Source organism: Antennarius striatus, chromosome 5 (assembly GCF_040054535.1).
Source record: "Antennarius striatus isolate MH-2024 chromosome 5, ASM4005453v1, whole genome shotgun sequence".
NCBI lineage: Eukaryota > Metazoa > Chordata > Actinopteri > Lophiiformes > Antennariidae > Antennarius > Antennarius striatus.
Window position 1 is genome coordinate 1,618,759 of NC_090780.1, and position 21,916 is coordinate 1,640,674.

The 21,916-nt window shown below is 41.7% G+C and overlaps 2 protein-coding genes across 3 annotated transcripts in view; one reads left to right on the forward strand and one right to left on the reverse strand.

The window, feature by feature from the left end:
* Window positions 1-1,969: 1,969 nt before the first annotated feature.
* On the reverse strand, window positions 1,970-13,394 carry nol8 (nucleolar protein 8). The gene is made up of 18 exons (XM_068315198.1): window positions 13,194-13,394; window positions 12,653-12,783; window positions 12,389-12,451; window positions 12,038-12,116; window positions 11,593-11,749; window positions 9,684-9,982; window positions 8,822-9,036; window positions 7,550-8,706; window positions 6,921-7,094; window positions 6,711-6,821; window positions 5,967-6,075; window positions 5,750-5,885; window positions 5,596-5,676; window positions 4,268-4,572; window positions 4,055-4,193; window positions 3,828-3,889; window positions 3,541-3,623; window positions 1,970-2,358 (listed from the first exon to the last, which is right to left on the reverse strand). Exons 2-18 carry the CDS (start codon window positions 12,771-12,773, stop codon window positions 2,287-2,289), a joined length of 3,363 nt encoding a protein of 1,120 aa, XP_068171299.1. The 5' UTR covers window positions 12,774-12,783; window positions 13,194-13,394; the 3' UTR covers window positions 1,970-2,286.
* A 348-nt stretch (window positions 13,395-13,742) lies between these two features.
* The window catches only part of cenpp (centromere protein P), a 90,630-nt gene continuing 82,456 nt past the window's right edge, over window positions 13,743-21,916 (forward strand). Inside the window, exons 1-5 of one of the 2 annotated variants that reach the window (XM_068314813.1) lie at window positions 13,743-13,820; window positions 15,227-15,377; window positions 15,507-15,661; window positions 16,050-16,138; window positions 18,495-18,583. In XM_068314813.1, the coding sequence (XP_068170914.1) occupies window positions 15,244-15,377; window positions 15,507-15,661; window positions 16,050-16,138; window positions 18,495-18,583 (467 nt within the window). In that variant the 5' untranslated portion in view covers window positions 13,743-13,820; window positions 15,227-15,243. The remainder of the gene's footprint in view (window positions 13,821-15,226; window positions 15,378-15,506; window positions 15,662-16,049; window positions 16,139-18,494; window positions 18,584-21,916) is intronic. The other variant, XM_068314814.1, reaches the window with a different exon arrangement.

A 21,916-nucleotide genomic window follows, 5' to 3' on the forward strand; every position in this document is an offset into this window, starting at 1 on the left:
TCACCGACATTGATTGGCATGTTCTTTAACACACAAAGATCAGCCTCTACACTTAATGAATCATATTTAATAATGATTATCTACTTTTTAAAGCTCTCAATAACAAACAGAAGGTCTCTGGACGTGACCAGAGCCCGATTTATTGACTGGTTGCTGATCAGCAGTCATCTGTTGTCCTGGTAACGCCTGCCGTTAAGACTGTGCTGCTCATCCTGCTGAGGGAGAGAAAAGTCAAAGTATGAAGTGACTCCGAGGAGAGCGTGGACATCAGCACAACGAGGCCTGAAAGCACAGAAACACCTGACATGTCATCTGAAATGGACAGGATGTGACCGTTAGCCGTTTCCTCCAAAGCCTGTTGATCAAATGTAAACCAGAAGACATCAAGGTAAACTTGGAGGAGGAAGTTGTAACGTGACAATCAGGGGTTACCGATATCTGCGGGGCCTTCAGGTGTCCCGAGCAACAGGAAGTCGGTACGAACTCCTAGTAACAGAAATGAACAGGTAAATGCTTCATGTGTGTCCAGGTTTGGTGTTAGCGTTAGCATGTGAGCGGCGTAACAAGAACATTCTGTTAAGCCCACGGAAGGAGATCAATCGGCCATTTATCATGAGCTCAACAAAACATTTATAGATAGACAAAAAGATCTTTTCTCTCAAATACCGTTCATAAATCTGTCTACATCAGTGAGTGAGACCTGAAACCCCCAAGATAATGGGTCTAGTTAGGAAGAATAGGAACGACTCCTAACTCTACTCCATATCTTGGTGGTTTTGGTCACTGGTCGTCTCCTGGACTCCACCTGTCAGAACTGTGAAACCTCATGGATGAGAGGAGAAACGTCTTCCATCAACATCAAGCCAGCCTACAAGTCCAGTTCATCCCTTTTTCCTCTTCTTGAGTTGAAGACATGAACGTTCTGCTCACCAGCAGACAGCAGCACTCCAAGCCCTCAAATCAGGAGACATCGTGGTGTTTGGTGGAACATCCCAGTTTGGAGTGGCTCTTTATCGGGGCCAGCCTGAGACACACCTGGGCGATACTCAAGCCGTCCAATCAGCACGTTGATCAGCCACACCTGCGAAGTGGGATGGATCGTCTCAGCAAATTTAGACAGATTTAGTCCGATTTTTAAACATCTGAGAGAAATTGTTTGAGAAAATGTTTAGCTCATGAAAAGTGGGACCAAAATGAAGAGTGTTGCGTTTATATTTTTTGGTCAGTGTTATTTCATGACGATCTGACAGAATTCATTTCAGTCAGTCATCAATTAAAGGCACCGCCGGTTTAAAGATACAGGACTGTCAGGAGAAGTTCTTTAGTGAACAGATCAGAGCACGAAAGCAGAAGCAACTGGATCAAATGTCGTCAATATGACATCAGAATCTTGTCCAGCTATTGGAAAGCTGCATGGATCAATATGACAAAAGCACATATAGATGTAAAATGTGATCGGTTGTGTAGAAATGTCTTTCCTCCGCTTCTCTAGATCACGTGTCAAACTCTAGGCCCAGGGGCCAAATGTGGCCCTCCACATCATTTTATGTGGCCCGCGAGAGAATAAAAGGTCAGAGTGTCTAAAAATACATAGGCCAAAAGTGGGCTTTGACCAAAACTACATTTCCCACAATGCAGTAGTTCGACACAATTTAGCAGTTTTTTCCTCAAAAACGGGAAAATTTAATTATTTGCAAAGCATTGAAGAAAAACTGTGAAAAAAGTTAAACTTATTTTAAGTCTGTGTATTCTTGTGTATTAAAATTACAATTTCTTAATAATTTCACACTAAATCAGTTATAAATTACTGAAAAACTTTGGGGGGGGTGACACCCCATCATCGGCTCAACATTAATAGCTCAGCTAATAAAATATTTTCCCTTTGCCCTCCATGCTCTACATCGGTTGTGTTCTCAATAATAGTTGGCTTTATTATCAATTATAATACATACATTTGTCATGTCAGTAGTTTAGTCACACTCAACACATTTAATTCAATACAGAAAATTGAAATAAATAAGAAGGAAAAAATATTGTAAATAACAAGTTCAGTGTTTGATTGTGAGAAAATAGTTACTCATTTATTCATTGAAAAAACTTTAAGGAAATAATCAAAAAAGAAAAATCAAATTCCCAGAATGTCATATATAATAGCATCAAGTAGAAAAGCGTTCTTGAGATCAGTCCCAGCAACAAACCTCAAAATACACACAACACAAGGAATGTGTCATATTTTATTACACAACTTAGACATTACTTCCTTACAATTAGACCAAAACGCAGACTTCACTTCCCATAATCCTCCTTGTGGGAGGACTTTAACTTCCTCCTGGCATCTTTGTGTTTCTTTCGGCACTCCTGTGGACGGAGACAAACAGGAAGTTAAAAATATCGGTCATCAGGTGATCCTCCACTTCGTCTGAGGTGTGAACCTTTTCTAAACCAGAACATATAGAATGTTTACGTTGGTTTATTTTGCTGATTTCCTTCATCACTCACAAAAACCTGAACCTGAAAACCACGTGGGTCCATTTTGTCATACGGTGGTTTGGGACTACTTTATTTACTGTCTGTGACATCACTGCTGTGCTGGTCACCCAGTAACACCATCTTTATGTTACTTAATCCCATGTTGGTAGTTTAATTTACATGCAGCGTCCTGTTTGTGTCGATTTTTTTTGTCAAGTATGACTTAATTTTGGGAGCTGGAGTCTTTTTTTATTTTAGCATCATTAGCATCTTTCCATATGAGATGGACAGGAGGCTCTGCAGCGCGAAGAGCAGAACGTCTTGGTTCTGCCTTTTTAGAACTCTTTTTTAAATTACTTTAAATATTTTCTCTTTCAATTTGTTCATATATATTATTATATGTATATGTGTGTTTATATATATGTGTTTTTAAATATATACAGAGTTCATTTTATCTCCAGAAAGTAGTGCATCCCTGGGATGCGTTTCAACAAAAATTTGTGCATCCCAACATGACGCTTATGTATCCCAAAAGTAACGAGTTTTGCCAATAGTACAATATAAAACTAAACAAGTTGTTAATTTCAATGGTTTTATTAATAACATCATAACTGTTTAAATTTTTTTTTAAAAAGAAGAAGTAAAATTATAGTTTTATCAAAATGTTAAAGCCTGGGCGTCATTTAAAAAGAAAACAGTTTTAGAAATAAAGATGTAATGCCTTTTTTCCCCCTTCACTTTTGCTTTTTACTCCATAGTTTTCTATCCTGGGATTCCTGCTCGTCAGCCACCTACAGCTAAATCCAAGTGCATGAATGTTTTACTGGGATTATATTCCAAATTTGAGAAACCTGTTCTCACAACACGTTTATATTTAAATGTCAGACGAGGAAGAATGTGTCAACGTGGCTGTGGAAAAAGAGCGACCTCGCTAGCTAGCTCACTAGTCTGGACCTGATGGGTTCTGATTGGCTTGATGTCAAAATCCAAAACCTTTTCTCTTCAAAATTCAGAGAACCGTGGGACCGGACACATATTTTTATAACCGACACTCCATCATATCTCCAGTACCTGTCTGAGAAGACTCCTCCTCTCCTCCCACTGCTCCCTCTGCTCCTCCAGATGGGAGGAACGACAGAACAACCGAGGACCGTCTGACGGAGGAAAAAACAGGCTCATATTAAAACATCTACAAGTTTAAGGAAACAGTGTTTTAATTCAGCCACTGTTAAAAAATAAAAACAAGACAATTTAAAGATTTAATTTGCTACTTGGTCAAAAAAGCCACCAGACTCTTTATGGTTTGCTTATGTAATCTAATGATAGATTAATAGACAGAGAGGGGACTTTAATAATACCTGTCAACCTGTGGTCGTCTGGGTAGAGGAAGAAGAATCTATCAGTCACTGAAGACGTCTCTCTGAACACACACACATTCACATAATCAGAGTTTTTAGAATCTGAAACTGTTTTTTTATGTCATTTTTGAATTTTCAATCAGTTTTTTTTTTCCAGTCCAGCATTAAGGAGAATATCAGAAGCCTTAGAAACAGACAAACTAACAGTAGGGTTTTTTATTTCTTACTCTCTGGTTGTAGTCATGAGAATGCTTTGCTTCTTATCTTCCTCCTGCTCTTCATCATCCTCATCTGAGCTGCTGTCATGGAAACGTGGGTCTTGTTGCCATGAAACCTTTGGCATCTGGATGCTCTCAGCCTCGTAATCTGCTGGCAGACAGACGGATTTAAAACAAATTTCCTTGTGATGGTCTGAGATCAGTGACGTTGGACACACCCACCTGCCTCCTTGCTTCCTGTTTCTGCGTCTTCACCAAAGAAGGAGAACTTAAATCCACACGACTTTTCCTTAAGTGTGTCGAGATCGTCTGAGAGGAGAGACGCGATCTGAGTCGATGGTTCGTTTGCCACGCCTTCCTGCCCTCCTTCCTCCTCATCCTCTTTGTCCCAGCTCGTCCTGTCCTCTCCTCCGGCGCCGTCCTCCTTGGCCTGACCGAACACAGCCTTCAGGTCTCCAGACACGTGGTAGTAAATCTCCTTCGAAACCTCTGGGACCTTCTGGGCCTCCTCCCTCCTGGTCGACCTTCTGTGGACATAAAAGAGAAGGTGATGGGTACCAGGGCAGCTTCGTTAGAGTCTGATTGGTTGATAACCAGGTGATTCCAATATGATTTATTGCAACTATACATCCCCATTAGGGAGTGTCTTTACTACAGAACAGAAAGGCCTCAACAAACAAACAAACAAACATCTGACTTATGAACATTTGAAGATACTAACAAATGCGCGCCGCCAGCCAAAGACGACTTGTCCTGCAGTTCCCCTTTCTGCCACAACCCCTGAGGGGGCAGCACCGCTGCGTTCATGCAGCTTCAACACTTGTCTCCCCCTCTTGTTGTTTTTGTCTTTTTTTAGCATCTCAGAGCGTCAGGCTTCCTACCTTGGATAGGACTAGCATAAAAATGTTTTTTTCCCCTTAATACAGGTAGTCCTCAACTTATGAACATTCGACTTATGAACATTTGGAGATACGAACAAACACACGCCATTTTTTGTTTTTGTCTCTTTTAGCATCTCAGAGCGTCAGGCTTCTTACCTTGGATACGACTAGCATGGAAACTTTTTTTCCTCCTAAATCAGGTAGTCCTCAACTTACGAACGTTTTGACTTAAGAACATTTGGAGATACGAAAAAAAACCCGGCACCATATCCAACTATTGTCCTGTAGTTCCGCTTACTGCCACAAACCCTGTTTATCACGGATGATGAAGCAAAGGCTAGTGAAGACAGTGGAGGTGATGACAACTCTGACTCTGACCTACAACAACTTCTATTCTGAGGGAAAAGTACTTTAGTAGTTAGAGTAGTAATGACATTTAAATGACATTAAATGGAGATTATAGATCGAAATTTAAAAATAATAACTTACAAACAATTCATCTTAAGAACAACCTCTTGGAACCAATTCATAAAAACAAGGCTTTAATGATTAGAATGGACATCACATAGTGTGTTCTGGACAATAGAAAATGAAAGAATACTGTCATAGTTTTAAAGTGGACTGGTCAAATACCACTAATAGTTTTCTCCATAGTGTCCATTTTCGCACCTTTTCTTGGGTTCAGTGGTTTTGGTCTCAAATGCAGCGTGTTCTTCTCTGCTGGGGTCATAATGCAGCGCCGACACGTCTCTGCAAACACAGTTGGATTTAGATGAGTCAGTGTTTCAGACAGACAGGTGTCCACACTCAGCCCACGGCTGACCTGAAAGTCTTGGCTTTGCTTGCCGGCTTGCTGCTGCCTGTTCGTGGGGCGCTGTTGAGGACGCTCTGCAGGATGGACAAGTTCTTCTTCCTCTCGTCCTCCAAAGCCTCACATTCCTCTGTTGCACCAGTTCTCTCTGAACCACAACCAGGAAAGAGATTCAGGATTTTATCAACAGGATAAAACACAGGAAACAGACTATGGCCAGACTATGAACCTCCTCCGACAGCCTCCCCCGACTCCTCCTTGTCCTCCTGCTCATCCAGGAAGCGAGCGTCCATCCGGAAACGCTCGTCTGCTCCGAAACGAGACTGAAGCTCAATCAGCTGGAAAAAAACATCGAAAACAGGCATCAGATAAACCCTGAGGACCCCTGACGAATCACCAGAATCTACCGCAACGGCAACAAGAAACCACACGCAGTGGATCTAGTTCTTTACCACGTGTTGGTGGATGGATACGACATCAGTGAGACCGAATCTCGTTCTCGTTGGTGGAGTAACGACGTAGCTTGTGTGTTCTGACCTTTGTGTTTCTTCTCATACTTTAACATCGTTTAAGTAACTTAAATATAATTAATTATACACAGTCTGTGTGTCTATTGGTTGATAAAAATGTTTTTTTCCCATAATTTAAGGGTTAAGGGGCTTTTTTTTCCAAGGGTGGAACAAATTAAAATAATATTCTAAATGTGGAAATTACTGCTACAGTACTGCTGTATATTACTACCAGTATTACTACTACTGTACTTCTGTATATTACTACCAGTATTACTACTACTGTACTTCTGTATATTACTACCAGTATTACTACTACTGTACTTCTGTATATTACTACCAGTATTACTACCAGTGTACTTCTGTATATTACTACCAGTACTACTACTGTACTTCTGTATATTACTACCAGTACTACTACTGTACTTCTGTATACTACTACCTTGAGTGAAGTTCCTCCTCACCTTCTGTCCTGCTGGACCTTCAAACTGAGGCCTGATGTCAAAGCGACTGCCATCCTCCTCTTCATCACTGTCCTCTTCATCCTCACTGCCATTGAACAACTGAGGAGCTGACTGCAGAACCACACACACACACACACACACACACACACGCTCGTCACACATACACACACACTTATGGATGAACACATGAAGCTGTCTCTCCTCACACACCTTCTCTTTGCCTTTCTTCTTACTCGCGGCTGGGGTGTCCTCTGATTGGCTGCCCTCACACAACGCCCCCCTTGAAGTTGTGATCTTTGAGTTTGTCTGCAGCTTGTCATCATCATCATCATCATCATCATCACCAAACTTGATGTGTTTTCCTGCTCTGACTGGTGGAGCGTCCTGAGAAGACGGAACATTCTGTTTGTTTTTTTAACACAAACTAGTTTAATTCTGGAAATAATTCTTTTCAGTATTTTCTGCACTTTAAGGTGTACCTTCAACAAATGACCTATTCTAAATGGTGCTTTTCTTGTATAAGGCGCACTGGATTATGAGGCGCACTGGATTATGAGGCACACTGGATTATGAGGCACACTGGATTATGAGGCACACTGGATTATGAGGCGCACTGGATTATGAGGCACACTGGATTATGAGGCACACTGGATTATGAGGCGCACTGGATTATGAGGCACACTGGATTATGAGGCGCACTGTCAGTTTTTGAGAAAACAAAAGGCTTTTGGGTGCGTCTTATAGTGCAGAAAATACTGTATGCATTCATTGCGTTACTATGACAACCCAGTGGAGGTTGAGGTGTTCTCCCATTGGTTCCTGATCCGAACACGACCTACCAGTCTGGTCAGAGCTCCCTGGATCAGCTTCTTGTGTTCCGCCGCCTCTTTCTGTCTCTGCTGGACGGCAGCCAGCCTCCTCACGTTGGCCTTCCTCTGCCGCTCCTCTTCCTCCTCACGTCCCAAAGACACCCGCAGAGGAGCCAGCTCTTCCTCCTCCTCCTCTTCCTCACTGGGGGAGGATTCATTGCCGTGAGCAGGAGTTTGTGCTGCGTTCACAGCGTCTTTAGAAGAAACCTGCTCTAGTTCATCATTGTCTTCCTCAGTGGAGACATGGGACGATGAAGGTGAAGCTGCTGCTGTGTCGTCAGGATGAAGAATGCTTTGATTGATCTTCATCTTCATCCCCTCCTCCCTCTTAGTCTCCATTTCCTCTGTTTTTCTTGCATCTTGGGTTGGAACCGTTTGAGGAGCCACGTCCTCCTCTTCCTCCACTTTTTCTTCATTGTCATCCTCTTCCTCATCCTGCTCCTCTTCCTCACTGCTCTCTGCTGTCTGTTTCACTGGGGAATCACAGTTTAGCTTCTGCTCCTCTTCTTCTCCTTTGTGATCCCTCTGATGCTCCTTCGTTTCTGTTTCCTCGTTTAACGCTCTCGTTCCCTGGAACACAGGAAGTGGCGTCGACGCGACAACTTTCCTCTTCCTCTTGTAGTGTCGTTCGTCCTCGCTGCTGTCGTCCCTCATGAGGGCGGCGAGGATCTCCTCAGGCGTGGTGCCTTTCTTCGGTCGTCCAGCGGGACCGGAGGAGACGCTGGACGTTTGCATGGGGGTGGTCGGAGGGGATTCTCCCGCCAGCCTCTGCAGATCGGCCAGACTGATCTCCAGGTGCGTGACGTTAGAAAACATGGCCTCGTAATCAGAATCTGATCCCGATTCCTCCTCATCCGATTCTGACAACGGGGGGGCAGCCATCGTTGGACCCCTCCGCTTGGTGGTGACGGGTTTCCTGGAGGTGAGGTCGTCTTCGACACTAGATGTCTCCTTCTCCTCTTCTCTGGCGTTACCTTTCGTCTTCCTCTTCCTGTTTGTGGAGACGCATTCGGACGCGGGCGGAGACGGTCTCTCCTGCAGGAGAGCAGGAGGAGGTTTCCTGGAGGTCAAGAGTTCATCTGTGTCTGCTGAGTCGTAGTCGTTCTCATCTTCATCATCTGGACGTCCTGAACTCCCAAAAGAAAAAATGGTGACAATATGATAAATGATCCAAGAATAGATGTTTTATCTGGTCCCTGAATGTAAAGGTGGCAACAAATGATTCAAGAAACTAGACCTCACCTTTAATCTGCCGATGAGATTTCAGTAAGTAGTCCAGTCCCACCACTTCCAGTTCATCCTGCTCCACTTCCTGCTCCACAGAAACACAGGCGCGTTCCTGAGCGTCCGCCGTCCTGCAGACGTCTTCGTCTGAATCAACGTTGCCGTCAGTCGCCGCTCGTCCTCTGAGCTGGTGGGTGTCGGTGTGAGGGATGGGGTCGGGCGTCGGCTTAAACCTGTGATGAGGGATGGAAAATACTTCACTGTATCGTGGGAATCAGAAACTATAAATATGTTCTGGGAAATATAGTAAGACCTCCAAAGGCTGTCAGGAAAACTTGGAAATATCAGCGTGGAAAACATATTTGGAATTTCTGAAAATGACCATGACACCCACCAACATGCGCAACTTTCATAAAGATCTTGAGAAACATTTGGAAATCTATTTAGGAACCCTCCATCATCTTTGATCTAGAACTAAGACTTCTGAGAATCTCAATCAGAAATAAGTACAAAGTTTAGGAAATCTTAGAATCCGAGCAGGAAGCTAACGTAAACCATCAGGAATGATGACATCATCACTTCAGAGAATTCAAATGTCCAACAGAAATTCCTTAGAAAAAACAAAGTATATAATATGATATATATATAATATAAAATAAAAATACTTATATTATTTATAATATTTTTTTTTTTAAAATACCTGTATATATATATATATTTTTTTTTGTTTAAATCAAGGAAAGCAACATAAAAAAATAGTCAAAAGTTTAATATATATATATATATATATATATATATATATATATATATATAATATTATAACCACGAGGACCCAGCTAGAGTCTCAGAAACAAGTGGAAATGTTGGGTCTGATTTCTACCTAGTTCCACCCTCTGTTGTATCAGATCTGACCGCTTCCGTCCGAATCTTCTTGGGTCTTGGAGTCTCGTATGAAGGAAATTCTCCGCGTCTCTTCTTGCTGATGTCGTCATCCCCGCCTTGCACCTCCCAGGTGAGCTGAGTGACAGGTGTGTGTTGGTCCGTAGAGGACCGGTCCAGCCTGCGGATGTTGTGGCTGTATTTGGAGGGGTCGTACTTCATTGTTCCAACTCTTTTGCCTTTTCTACAAGAAAGCTGCAGGACCGGCAGGACGAGTCCGAATTTGCCCACCACCCAGTCCTGAAATGAAACGACACATTACAATTACAGTACATCACACAATAAATTCACAAGTATTTAGTGTCCATCTGACAAAGAAACAGGCTTTTATTCCCAAAATAATATGTTCAGAGTTCATGTTACCTCCAGAAAGTAGTGCATCCCTGGGATGTGCTTCAAAAAAATTTGTACATCCCAACATGACGTTTATGCATCCCAAAGTAATAACAGAATATATGGTAGAAGAGTACACAAGGATTTAGTTTTGCCAATAGTACAATATAAAAACTAAACTGTTAATTTGAATGATTTTATTAATAACATAACTGAGTTTAAAAAAAAGTTAAATTATATATTAGTTAAAGCCTGGTAGTCATTAAAAAACGGTTTTAGAAATAAAGAAAGATGTAATAGTTTTTTTCCCCACTTTTGCTTTTCACTCAATATTTTTCTTTGCCTTTAATTGATATACGTATATTCTCCTGTGGAAACTGGACCGTGGATCTGTAGTAATATATGTAGTAATATCTGTCTCTTTTTCTGCATTAGCTTTTGATTGTTTTTTATGCAAGAAAGCACTCATTGTCACTTGGTTTTTCTCCAACTTTTGCATCTTTTTTGCAGGCATGGTGATAATCAATCAATCTTTATTTGAATGGCACTTACAGGTAATTGCATCATCAGACATTTCAAACAGGCAGTGGAACCCAACAGAACTCTCCAGAGTCTAACCACCTCCTCTCTCACTGCAGCGTGCAAAACGAGCAGACGTCTATGCTTTTGTAATTTATTATGACTTTGAGGAGCAGCAGAGGAATCAATGGGCTGACAGAATGTAGGCTGACAAACCTTCTCTGTCAGGTGTGGTCGGAAACTGCTGCATGGTAAATGGAGAGGACTCACACCTGGCCCCTAACCAATTTATCAATTGTCCAGCCTCTAGCTCCTCCCACTTCATGATCCCTCAGCTCCTCCTCCAAACCTGCTCTTCACAACAAAGGCAGAATCAAAAATTTAAGTGGAAAAATTGATAAATTGTGAATATTTTTGTTAAATGGAAAATAATGGAAATTAATATTATATTGCGGAAAAATGTAGCAAAAATTTTTTATTTTATTTTAAGTATTTACAGTTGGCGTCCCAGGGACACACGTTGTCTGCCAATCGTGCGTCCCTGTCAAAGAATGTTTGTCGAAGACACAAGGACGCACGCTAACGAGAACACTGTTATTCTAATTTATTTTATAGTAACCTTTTATATGCTTTTAACAGTTAACTTATGATTTTATGATTCCAATATTTGTGGCGGACAGATGTAAAGTGGAGGAAAATTATGTGAACTTGATTTCTATTTTTATGTTTTTTGTTTTTAAAAACGACATATGATCCAAAACAACGGAACTCAGCGACATGAGCCCAGGTTTACTTGTACTATCCTCATTTTATCACTCAGACGCACGTTTCCTATGTAATAATATTTTACTTCACACAACTATCCTTTAACTTTTCAGCACAATACTACAGGGTATGTGTGTAATGTGTACATACACTATGAGCACTGACACCTAAACAAACAAACAAACAAACAAACAAACAAACAAACAAACACACAACTTCATGAAAAGTCAAACCTCGTGTCCCGGAACCACAGTCCCTGGCACCGCAGCTTTCATGATGAAGTTGTCCACGCCCGATCTGCTCATGGAGTCCAACATTTTCTGTCTCTTGTCTTCCGCTTCGTGCTGCTGGAGACGCTGCTCCGCTAACGTCTGCCGCTCCTTCGCCAGCCTGAGAGACGAGCAGCACAGAGTCAGGAAGGATCTGTCATTACGGAGGACCAGTGAGCGGTTCCAGGAAAAAGGTTTGACTAACACAAAACATCTGAAGAATTAATCCCAAGGAAACTGGAACACATAACGGGCAGGGAGGGAGGTTATCCCAGGACGTGTTGAGGGACTGACTTAATGAAACATCGATGAGAGAAGGCTCCCGCTGACACACTGCCTACTGATTGTAACACCTGATCCTATGTATGATCAACACATTCCACTTCATAGGTGAAGAACACGATCGCACCTGTGCAAGAAGCTTTCCTTGGCTGTTTCAATATGCAGAGTTCCTCCTTTCCATTTCGAGTTGTTCAGCACCCTCAAACCTGTAAAAACATTGATCTCTTATGATTTCTCCAACACCGGTTTCTCATGGTAAACAATCTGATAAACACAAAAAGCAAATAATTGTGTTTGAACAATATTTCACATCATGCCAGATTCAGATCTCTTGAGTTATTTCATAATTCTGATCATTATGCATTTGTCCTTCTGCTTCTTTGTTGCTCAGCCAACACAATATCTAAGACATCATTAATCGCCATAATATTGGTATTAAAATGTGCAGCGAGCTGGGCAGTGGTGATTGGTCACTTACATCTCTGCAAGTCTGCATCTGAAATATTGATGTTGATGTAACTGAAGGTTTTGTAAGGGTTCCCTGTGGGAAAACAGCAACAGTCACAACCAGATCTTTTTAAATTTCCCAGTTTAGGATAAATAAAGTATATCTATTTATCTTAGAATGTCAAAAAACTAACATTACAGCATTAATGCACATGATTAAATAGAATTTATAACACACAAACACACTGTAGCTGTTATTAGTATATGGCTGTCGACAGCATGATAGATTGCTCACCATCCTCATCTCGTCTGGTTCGCAGCTCCACGTCTTCCACCACTCCAAACTTATTGAACCGATCCCTGAGGTCCTTCTGAGTGATGGAGTGGCTCAACCCCCCCACGTACAGTCGCTGCATCGCTCTGCTACTACAAGGACACCAAAACACCAGGCACAGTTCACCAACCAGCTGTCTATCCCTATTCCATAGTAAATCAAAATCAACTGTTGACTTAAAAACATACTAGATGATCATTTTAATAAAAGGCTTACTGCCAAATTACATTTTAATGGTACTTTTCTTCAGCTTTATTAGTTTTTTGCATATTCCACAGTGTACAGTGATTTGAGCTGTGTATGTAACAAAAACAGACTGTCTTCTCTAACCAATGCAGAGTGCATTAACGCAGGGTTTCATTAGCTGTAGGTAAACTGACTCGATATGATCAGATTTACGTGATCACAACATTGCTGACCATAAAAACAAACTTGAGTAACCGGAGAATAATGTCTTCAACTTGTTGAGCTCAAATAAACTGGCATCGATAAGCAGACTCACCAATAAATCCACTGCTACAACACGAAATGACCATCTCACATGTATCCAGCGTGTGTTACCGTTAATTCGGTCCGGGCTGAGATCCGTCGATTTTCCCTTCCGCGGCTGTTTCCGTACACCCGAACGTTCCGACCTGGTGTTTTTAATTTTTAATGGTGTTTTTATTCCACGACTGCAGACAGCAGGATATAGGTTTAACAGCAGCATCACAGACACGGATATAACACGTTCTATCAGAACGATTATCTAGGAAACTATTTAATCATGTTGTTTCATAGATGAAGAGAGCGTGTTGTTTTTTTCTGCAGCGTCCCAGTGACGTATGAGTAAGGCTGGATGTCCAACACAGTGAGGGGACATTCAGAAATTCATCCACGTGGTTTTTTTTTTGTTTCTTCGTATGACCAACAACAAACAACTAAAATCTGCCTTAAAACAGATATATCTAAACAGTCCCGTTATTGGTGGCCATAGATACTCAAACATTCTCACCAAATATTCGGAAGAAATATTCCTAAACCCCCCACATAGTTGGTGAGTTGGTACGGTCTGAAGGGCGCCAGTCTCCCAACTATTTGGACTATCAGAAGGTATAAACCAGAAAACCTCCCCTTCGGCTTCAAGCGGGTAATATGAAATATTTACTATTAATATATATGAATGTATTCAAATAAGTTGGCATTGTGAAACCGGTAAATTAATAAAACGTGACAGTTTATCTCACGTCAACTTAGTGGAGTCTTTCCTCACAGCCAGCAAACCGTAGCTAGCCAGGTGGATCGATTCAGCCCGGTTAGCTCAACCCAGTTCGAACCCGATTCCTTTAACCCGTGGGAACTGTTTGGGCTCCAAAGTGACATTTTTGTCACTTTTCTGTGTTTTTCTCTCGCAATAAATCAGTGAAAAGGCTAAATATATGACATTTTGACAGTAATTTTCTTTCATCTTTATTTTCTACATGCCTTAATGCCTCTCATTTGAAGTGTATAGAATAGCATATTTCACTGTACACACAGTACCTAAAATGGTCCAATTGACTCCCATTATAACCAGATATTTTTCATACACTATAAGCATTTACTGTATATATGATATATATTACTATATACACAATAATGCTGACATGTTATAATGAAACATGATCAAACATGATTACAAATTTCCCCACTGTGAGACTCTTAAAGGATTATCTTCATTGTCTGCAGCAGGACACTGCCCCCACAGTCACCCCACAGTCACCCCACAGTCACCCCACAGTCACCCCACAGTCACCCCACAGTCACCCCACAGTCACCCCACAGTCACCCCACAGTCACCCCACAGTCACCCCACAGTCACCCCACAGTCACCCCACAGCCCAGACACAGACCCTCTGTCTGTTTACACACCTGCAAAACCATGTTTTTCCATTCATCCAATATTTGTATTATGTTTATCAGAAGTATTAAACCGTGCACTAACTTTTGGAAATATTCCATATTTTGTGTTTTTCAAGAAACACAGGGTTCTAATGGCAAATTTCATATAAACATGTAATAATATATATATATATATATATATATATATAAAATAAACTTTATATCTATGGGTAGGTCTGAGGTAAGGGAAAAGATCTGATTGAAAGAAAAAAATATTTCTGTATTACATTTTTTTTTTCTTTTTACACTTTTATGAGACGGCCCTTTTGTGACCCAATTAGGTAATCTGTGTAGCCATTTTAATAGGTCACTTAGGGTTAATATTGCTTCAGACACTTGAATGAAGTCTAAGTACTAAGTACAGAGTTCAGTTACCAGACTAATATCTTGTCTATTAATGTGACAGTTGTCTCGTTACAGGATTCTCTTTGTTTGTGTTCGACTTGAGTGATTCCTTTGATGAGCAACTCTAAGTTGAGGAGAGGGTCAGGTCTCAGTTAATATTTTAATCTGATCACAGGCAGGAACCTGGAACAAAGGATCCACAGAACCTTTATCTATTCCACTTCTTCATTCACCGAAACTCCCGAATGTTTTTCTTTAAACTCAATCCAGCAGTGTGTGATGATAAAATGAGTGAAGAGAACATGGAAGAGGTGATGGTGCTGGAGGCTCACATCAGGCGTCTTCAGGCTGAAGTTGCAGCGCTGCAGGACAGTTGCAAGGACCTCGGCTTCCACCTCACGGGAGAAGCACGGGATGCCATGTGAGTATCACCGTAAAGTCCCTGTTACACCCTCTCTCTCTAGGCAAATGTAGAATACTTTTTCTCTTAAATGTAAAGTCACTGAAGTATTATGATTGTAAATGAACAGTATGTTGTCTCTACTCGCAGGCTGTATCTGTGTGGACAGAAACAAGAGGAGGAGAAGGAGAAGCTGATGTCCAGGCTGGAGGAGGTGCTGGGAGAACTGGAGGAGGACCTGAAGTGGCAGACGCAGATGAATGCCATCAGTCTGGACAGATGCACTAGAAGTACTCTGCAGAGCAGTAAGAAAACAGCAAAGTGGAGATTAGTTTTGTGATGTTATAAGGAAGAAATGATCTCTCTATGAATCCAGGGAAAAAAAGGCAGATTCATTGCTCATAACTTTCAGTAAGTACAGTTTTATTATTCACGTTAGTTATTTTAAAACTATATTTCCAGGCTTCTTATTTTGGCCACTCATATTTTTTTCTATTTTTAAGCTATTTATAATGCAAAAAACTTCACATTATTATCCTGGTTCATAGAAGACTTCAGTACAATTTATGAGATGTAAATTTTTTGTAGATAATTCTGAGGACAAAAACATTTTCTGATTAAAATGGTTTTGCTATAAGAAAACTCACAGATCGTTTTTTAAAGTGGTCTTTTCTGATGTTGTGTTTGTACCAGGTGGTGATGAGATGGTCCACCAGTTCTGTATCACAGGTCACTGCTCTGCTTTGGCTTTTCAGGTGGAGTTCCAGCTCTCTGAGATCAAGGTGAGTCATTTCATCTTTGAGACAGCTCCACAAGGCATCTCGCGTTTCCTGTCACTACACTGACCTTTCAACCAGTACAGTAATCCCTCGTTACTCACGGTTAATGTGTTTCAGTACCATCCGTGAAAAACAAAAATCTGTGACGCAGAGACATACTATTTATTTTATTATTTACAGTAATTTAAATGTTTATGAACCCCCCCATACTGATATTAAACCACCTTCTATCTGTATTACCTTTCCCACACTCTGATAGACCGTTTAAAGCACTATTATAGTACCGAAAAGTGTTTCTGTAATACACGGAAGTGCGCTGCATTTCGTGAGTATTGAAACAAGCGCAAACATGGATGCAGTCAGCCAACAGAATGCACATATGGTATCACGTGACTACCAACTAAAATCGGCAATAAAGTGAAGCTATGCGTCTTGAAGCACGAATTAGCGATTACCGTAGTCACATGTTACTTTAACTCTTAGACTGTGACTCCTAAGCCTTGAACATCTGCCCATGGACCTAGGAATCCCCTTTGTGTTAATATTCATCAGCTATTCTAGAAAACAATATTTTGCTCCTGGTGCTTTCCTTCTGGACTTTTGATGACACTAGATTTCAGACCAAGCTACATCAGCACATTTTCAAGTACAATCTGGTCTTTATCTCAAGTTTGAGAATTTTCCAGTTTATACATTTTCTATTCCTTATACATTTTAACATTCTAGGTGACCTATTGATGAAAAGTCGAAGGATCAAGATCAGACAGTGATGATCTGTGTATGTCATATTGATGTCAATGTGTAGTTTTGTCCAGTCATCATAGGCATTATGCATAAAGGTGAAAACTAAAATCTTTTAACTGTCCATGTTCAATGATGGTAAAGAATCTAAGTCCAGGGGATCATCCATGTCACTTCTAGCATGGAGCCAGTAGAGAGCACCAGAGGGCCATGTGCAGTCCGTTTTAGCAGCACCTCAGGTCTCAGCAGCTGTTTACAGACATGCAGCATGCAGAAGAATGAGGACAAATCAGTCTGCACCCAATAAGAAATCTGGACAAACAGTCTCAGAGGCAGCAACGGCGTCAGCACTGGGCACAGTCACGTCACACAACATAAAAACTCACCTGTCGATGACAATAAATACATCCAAAGTTTCTTTGCACAGTTGTTCAGTTGGATCCCTGTTAGCAACAGCAAGGTAGAAACAGCTCTTCTTGGCCTCCACATTGTTGAAGATTCCATCACGACATGAAGCTAATAAACAGACGACTCACGTTAAACAGCATTAACGTGCCTTTTAATGTTAATACTTTGTAGACTGTGAGTCTTTCAGTTCCAGTGCTGATACGATGCCCCGTTTTCAGTAAACCACACTAAAAACAACCCTGTTGTCCAAAAACGTCCTTTGAGAAATCTAAACACATGTTAGTATGAAGCCATTTTATGTTAAGTATTGTTTTAACACAACCAATCTTCAATAACTGGTAATATCTGATTTGAGTAAACAATTATCCAGCAAAAAAAGAGCGATGTGTGATGCAACTTTCAGCTTTCAGTACTTGCTAGAGTTTGATGATCATTTTTAATCTACTGATGAATGCCCCTTTGGACAGAGTAACGTCCAGAATGACTTCAGTTTGATAGTGGGAGGTTGTGCGATGTTGTAAACCTGCTTCATGTGGGTTTCCTGGCTCTTTGTGGATCTGGACTACCTTCAGGACAGCTGGTTTCAGTGAGTCACCGCTGCCTGGCTCACAAAGTCTCACTAAGATGATGAAGTTTCAACTTGTTTTGATAAAGATCTTCATTTTTTGGCTCTGTAATTTGGAACCAGTCCGTTTTGTAAACACTGGCTTTATCCTTTTGTTTTAATTTGATTAATACATTTTACATCACAACATGATGTAGAACTGCCATTGACCTGTAAGTGTATTGTTAGTTTTGTAATCCTTTTAAAATAATTCAGATTGGATTTATGGAACACCTCCCTCCTGAACACAGGACAGTGTTTTTATGGAATCATGTCTCAATATGTAATTTGATATTGAACTGTTATTTGTCTTTTCTCTCCATTTATCTACATGAATAAACAACTGTTGTGTCTCTCTTCCTGTTCATTGTACATTAACTCATTGCTCTCACTCAATTTCTGTCTATTGATCACTTTGTTCGTCTGTTTATCTGTCTCGCTCTTTCTCTCTGTTAATCTCTTTCCACTTGCTGTCCCCCTCCATCCCCCCACCCTTTCTAAGATCTATTTTTCTAAAATGTCTTGTTCTCAATAAGTCAAGCAGAGTCCTTGTTATTATTGTCAGTCTTTTTTCTTTGTCATAGTAATGGTGAGTTTGTTCTGCAGGATGGTCAGACATCGAAGAGGAGGGTCAGTGATCTACAGGTAGTGATGGACGCCAGTGACTTACAGCGCTTCAGCAGTTTCCTGTCAGGGTAAGGACATTAAGACCACACACTGATGTGATGCTGATCTAAAAAACAAATGAACTATCTCCATCATCTCCACTCATCCTTCTGTCTACAAGTAAGAAATTTCCAGAGTGACCAACATCTGGATGATGTCAAGACTGGTGCAAATAAGACCGCTCATTGGGACAGTTCTATGGTTTGAGGGCTGATGGCTAAAGCATGTGGACATGCATGTCCATGTACAGTGAAGTAAATTTTGGTCTTTTATACTGGATATTTGCTAAAGAGGAAATGTGAAGCTTCGGCAGACAGACTGGATGTAAGGCAAAAGTCGCAAAAGTTTGTGAATGAGCGATTTTCTGATTCAATATAACATAAATATCATACAAAGCCATATTGAAGAAAGTCACACAGTTTGGTTTCACCACCTACCAATAGTGTTGAACCTCAGGAATACAGCTCTTCACACGGACTAGGAGCTAATCCGTAATCCTCGTGGATCCAGGTCTGGTTGGAAGGCTCAACCAAGAGTAAAGTGCTGAAACCTCAAGATATCACACTATTCCACCTATAGCCTATCTATCTATCTATCTATCTATCTATCTATCTATCTATCTATCTATCTATCTATCTATCTATCTATCTATCTATCTATCTATCTATCTATCTATCTATCTATCTATCTATCTATCTATCTATCTATCTATCTATCTATCTATCACTTGATCATAATGTTCTCTACTGGCCGTTATGACTGTTTTACAGGCCTCAGAAGCAGAGGAATTCTCTGTTAACATAAACTTGTACAGTAAGGTCATGTGAGTGTGAACATAAATTTGCTCTCACAATGACTTGAGACTTAGTGAGTGATGCTCAGTGTGGTTGGACTGAATCCACACGGCCGGTCAGGTTCGCATGTTTTTGTAGTCTGTCTGCTCAGTGTAATATTATAGTAGATAGATAGATAGATAGATAGATAGATAGATAGATAGATAGATAGATAGATAGATAGATAGATAGATAGATAGATAGATAGATACTTTATTAATCCCGGAGGAAATTGCATAATAGTAGATGTATTTAATAGTGGATCTTTTTCCTGTCAGGTTGAAGCTGTCTGTTAAGTTAGGGTGGCAGTAACTCAGTCCATTAGGTCTTGGATTGGGGATCAGAAGTAGCCAGTTTTAAGACCGCAGTGGGCCAAAACATTTGGAGTGTGAGGTGATAGTGGGAGGTGTCAGCTCACCTTCTGAGCATTGTCGAGGTACCCTTGAGCAAGGCGCTGTACCCCTTTACAAGTTGCTCATTTGGGACGCACCAGGAAGTAGCTGCCTGTCATTCTGCCTCCCATTGTATATATTGCATGCCTACAGGCCCCGTGTGTGTGTGTGGTTGTTTCAGGGGCCTGTACACACACATATATGCATGTCTCAATATAGAAATGAAATGACACCATGTGTGAAAAAGATAACTTCCTACGGGATCAATAAACTGCATTTATTTCTTACTTTGCTATACTCCTCATTAAAGAAGAGAAAGATGTCTTCTTCTCAAATCAACTGTCCTCAGCTCTTTATTCACAAACACAAAGATTTTCCCACATTTTAACTTGTAGGGCTTATTCGGGTCCAGGGGGCAACAGTTTCAGGAGGGATGCCCATACTTCCCTCTCCACAGACACCTCCTTCAGCTCCTCCGGGGAGATCCCGAGGCAATCCAAGGCCAGCCGAGGGACGTAGTCCCTCCAGTGTGTCCCAGGTCTTCCCCGTGGTCTCTTCCTGGTAGGACATGCCCGGAACACCTCCCCAGGAGGCGTCCAGGAGGTATCTGGAACAGATGCCTGAGCCACCTCAGCTGGCTCCGCTCAAGGCGGAGGAGCAGCGGCTCTACTCTGAGCTCCTCCCTGATCACTGAGCTCCTCCCCCTATCTCTAAGGGTGCTTCCAGCCACTCTATGGAGGAAACTCATTTTAGCAGCTTGTATCCAGGATCTTGTCCTTTCGGTCATGACCCAAAGCTCATGACCATAGGTGAGATTAGGAACGTGGATTGACCGGTAAATCGAGAGCCTCGTCTTATAACTCAGTTCCTTCTTCACCACGACGGACCTATACAACGACTGCATCACTGCAGAAGCTGCACCGATTCATCTGTCAATCTCACATTTCACCCTTCCCTCCCTCTTGAACAAGACCCCAAGATACTTAAACTCCTCTACTTGGGAAAAGACTCCACCGACCTGAAGAGGACACACCACCCTTTTCTGGTCGAGAACCATGGCCTCTGATTTAAAGATACTAATCCCACTTGCATTACACTCAGCTGCAAACCATCCCAGTTCACGTTGATGGGGCCAACAGGACAACATTGTCTGCAAAAAGCAGAGATGAAATCTTTTGGTCTCCAAACCAGACTTCCTCCGTATCCTGGCTGCGCCTAGAAATTCTGTCCATATAGATTATGAACAGAACCAGTGATAGAGGGCAGCCCTGCTGAAGTCCAACATGTACCTTGAACAGGTCTGACTTACTTTCGGCAATGCGAACCAAGCTCTGGCTTTGGTCATACAGGAACCTGACAGTTCAGCAAAGGGCCCCAAACCTCATACTCCAGAAGCGCTCCCCACAAGATACCACGAGGGACACGATTGAATGCCTTCTCCAGATCCACAAACACATGTGGACTGGTTGGGCAAACTCCCATGAACCCTTGAGCACTTGATGGCGAGTGTAGAGCTGGTCCAGTGTTCCGCGACCAAGACGAAAATTGTTCCTCCTGAATCCGTGGTTCAACTGTAGGTCTAATCGTCCTCTCCAGTACCCTGGAATAGACTTTCCCCTGGAGGCTGAGGAGTGTGATCCCTCTATAGTTGGAACATACCCTCCGGTCCCCCTTTCTGACAAGAGGGACCACTGCCCTGGTCTGCCAATCCAGAGGTACGGTCTCCGACTGCCATGCAATGTTATAGAGAAATGTCAAACGTGACAGACCCTGCTCATCCAGTGACTTCAGGTACTCAGGGTGAATCCTATCCACCCCCGGTGATTTGCCACCAAGAAGTTTAGCAACCACCTCGGTGACTTCAGTTTGGGTGATGGACGAGTCCACCTCTGAGACCTCAATTCTGCCAGTACACCCAGTCAGTAAATGTAACTCAGTCTTGTCTGAACTGAACTCACTGGTAGAGAGTGATAAGTCAGGTAGATGTGAAGAAGCCTCTTGGATGAGAGGGGAAACATCTTCAACTAACTTTAAGCTGGTCCAGTAGACTTTGTTTTTTTTCACTCTTTGATTAGTCCAGTGGTGTTGTCTTGGTCGCAAGAGGGCCAGGAGATCAGAGAGCAGACAACACACTGAT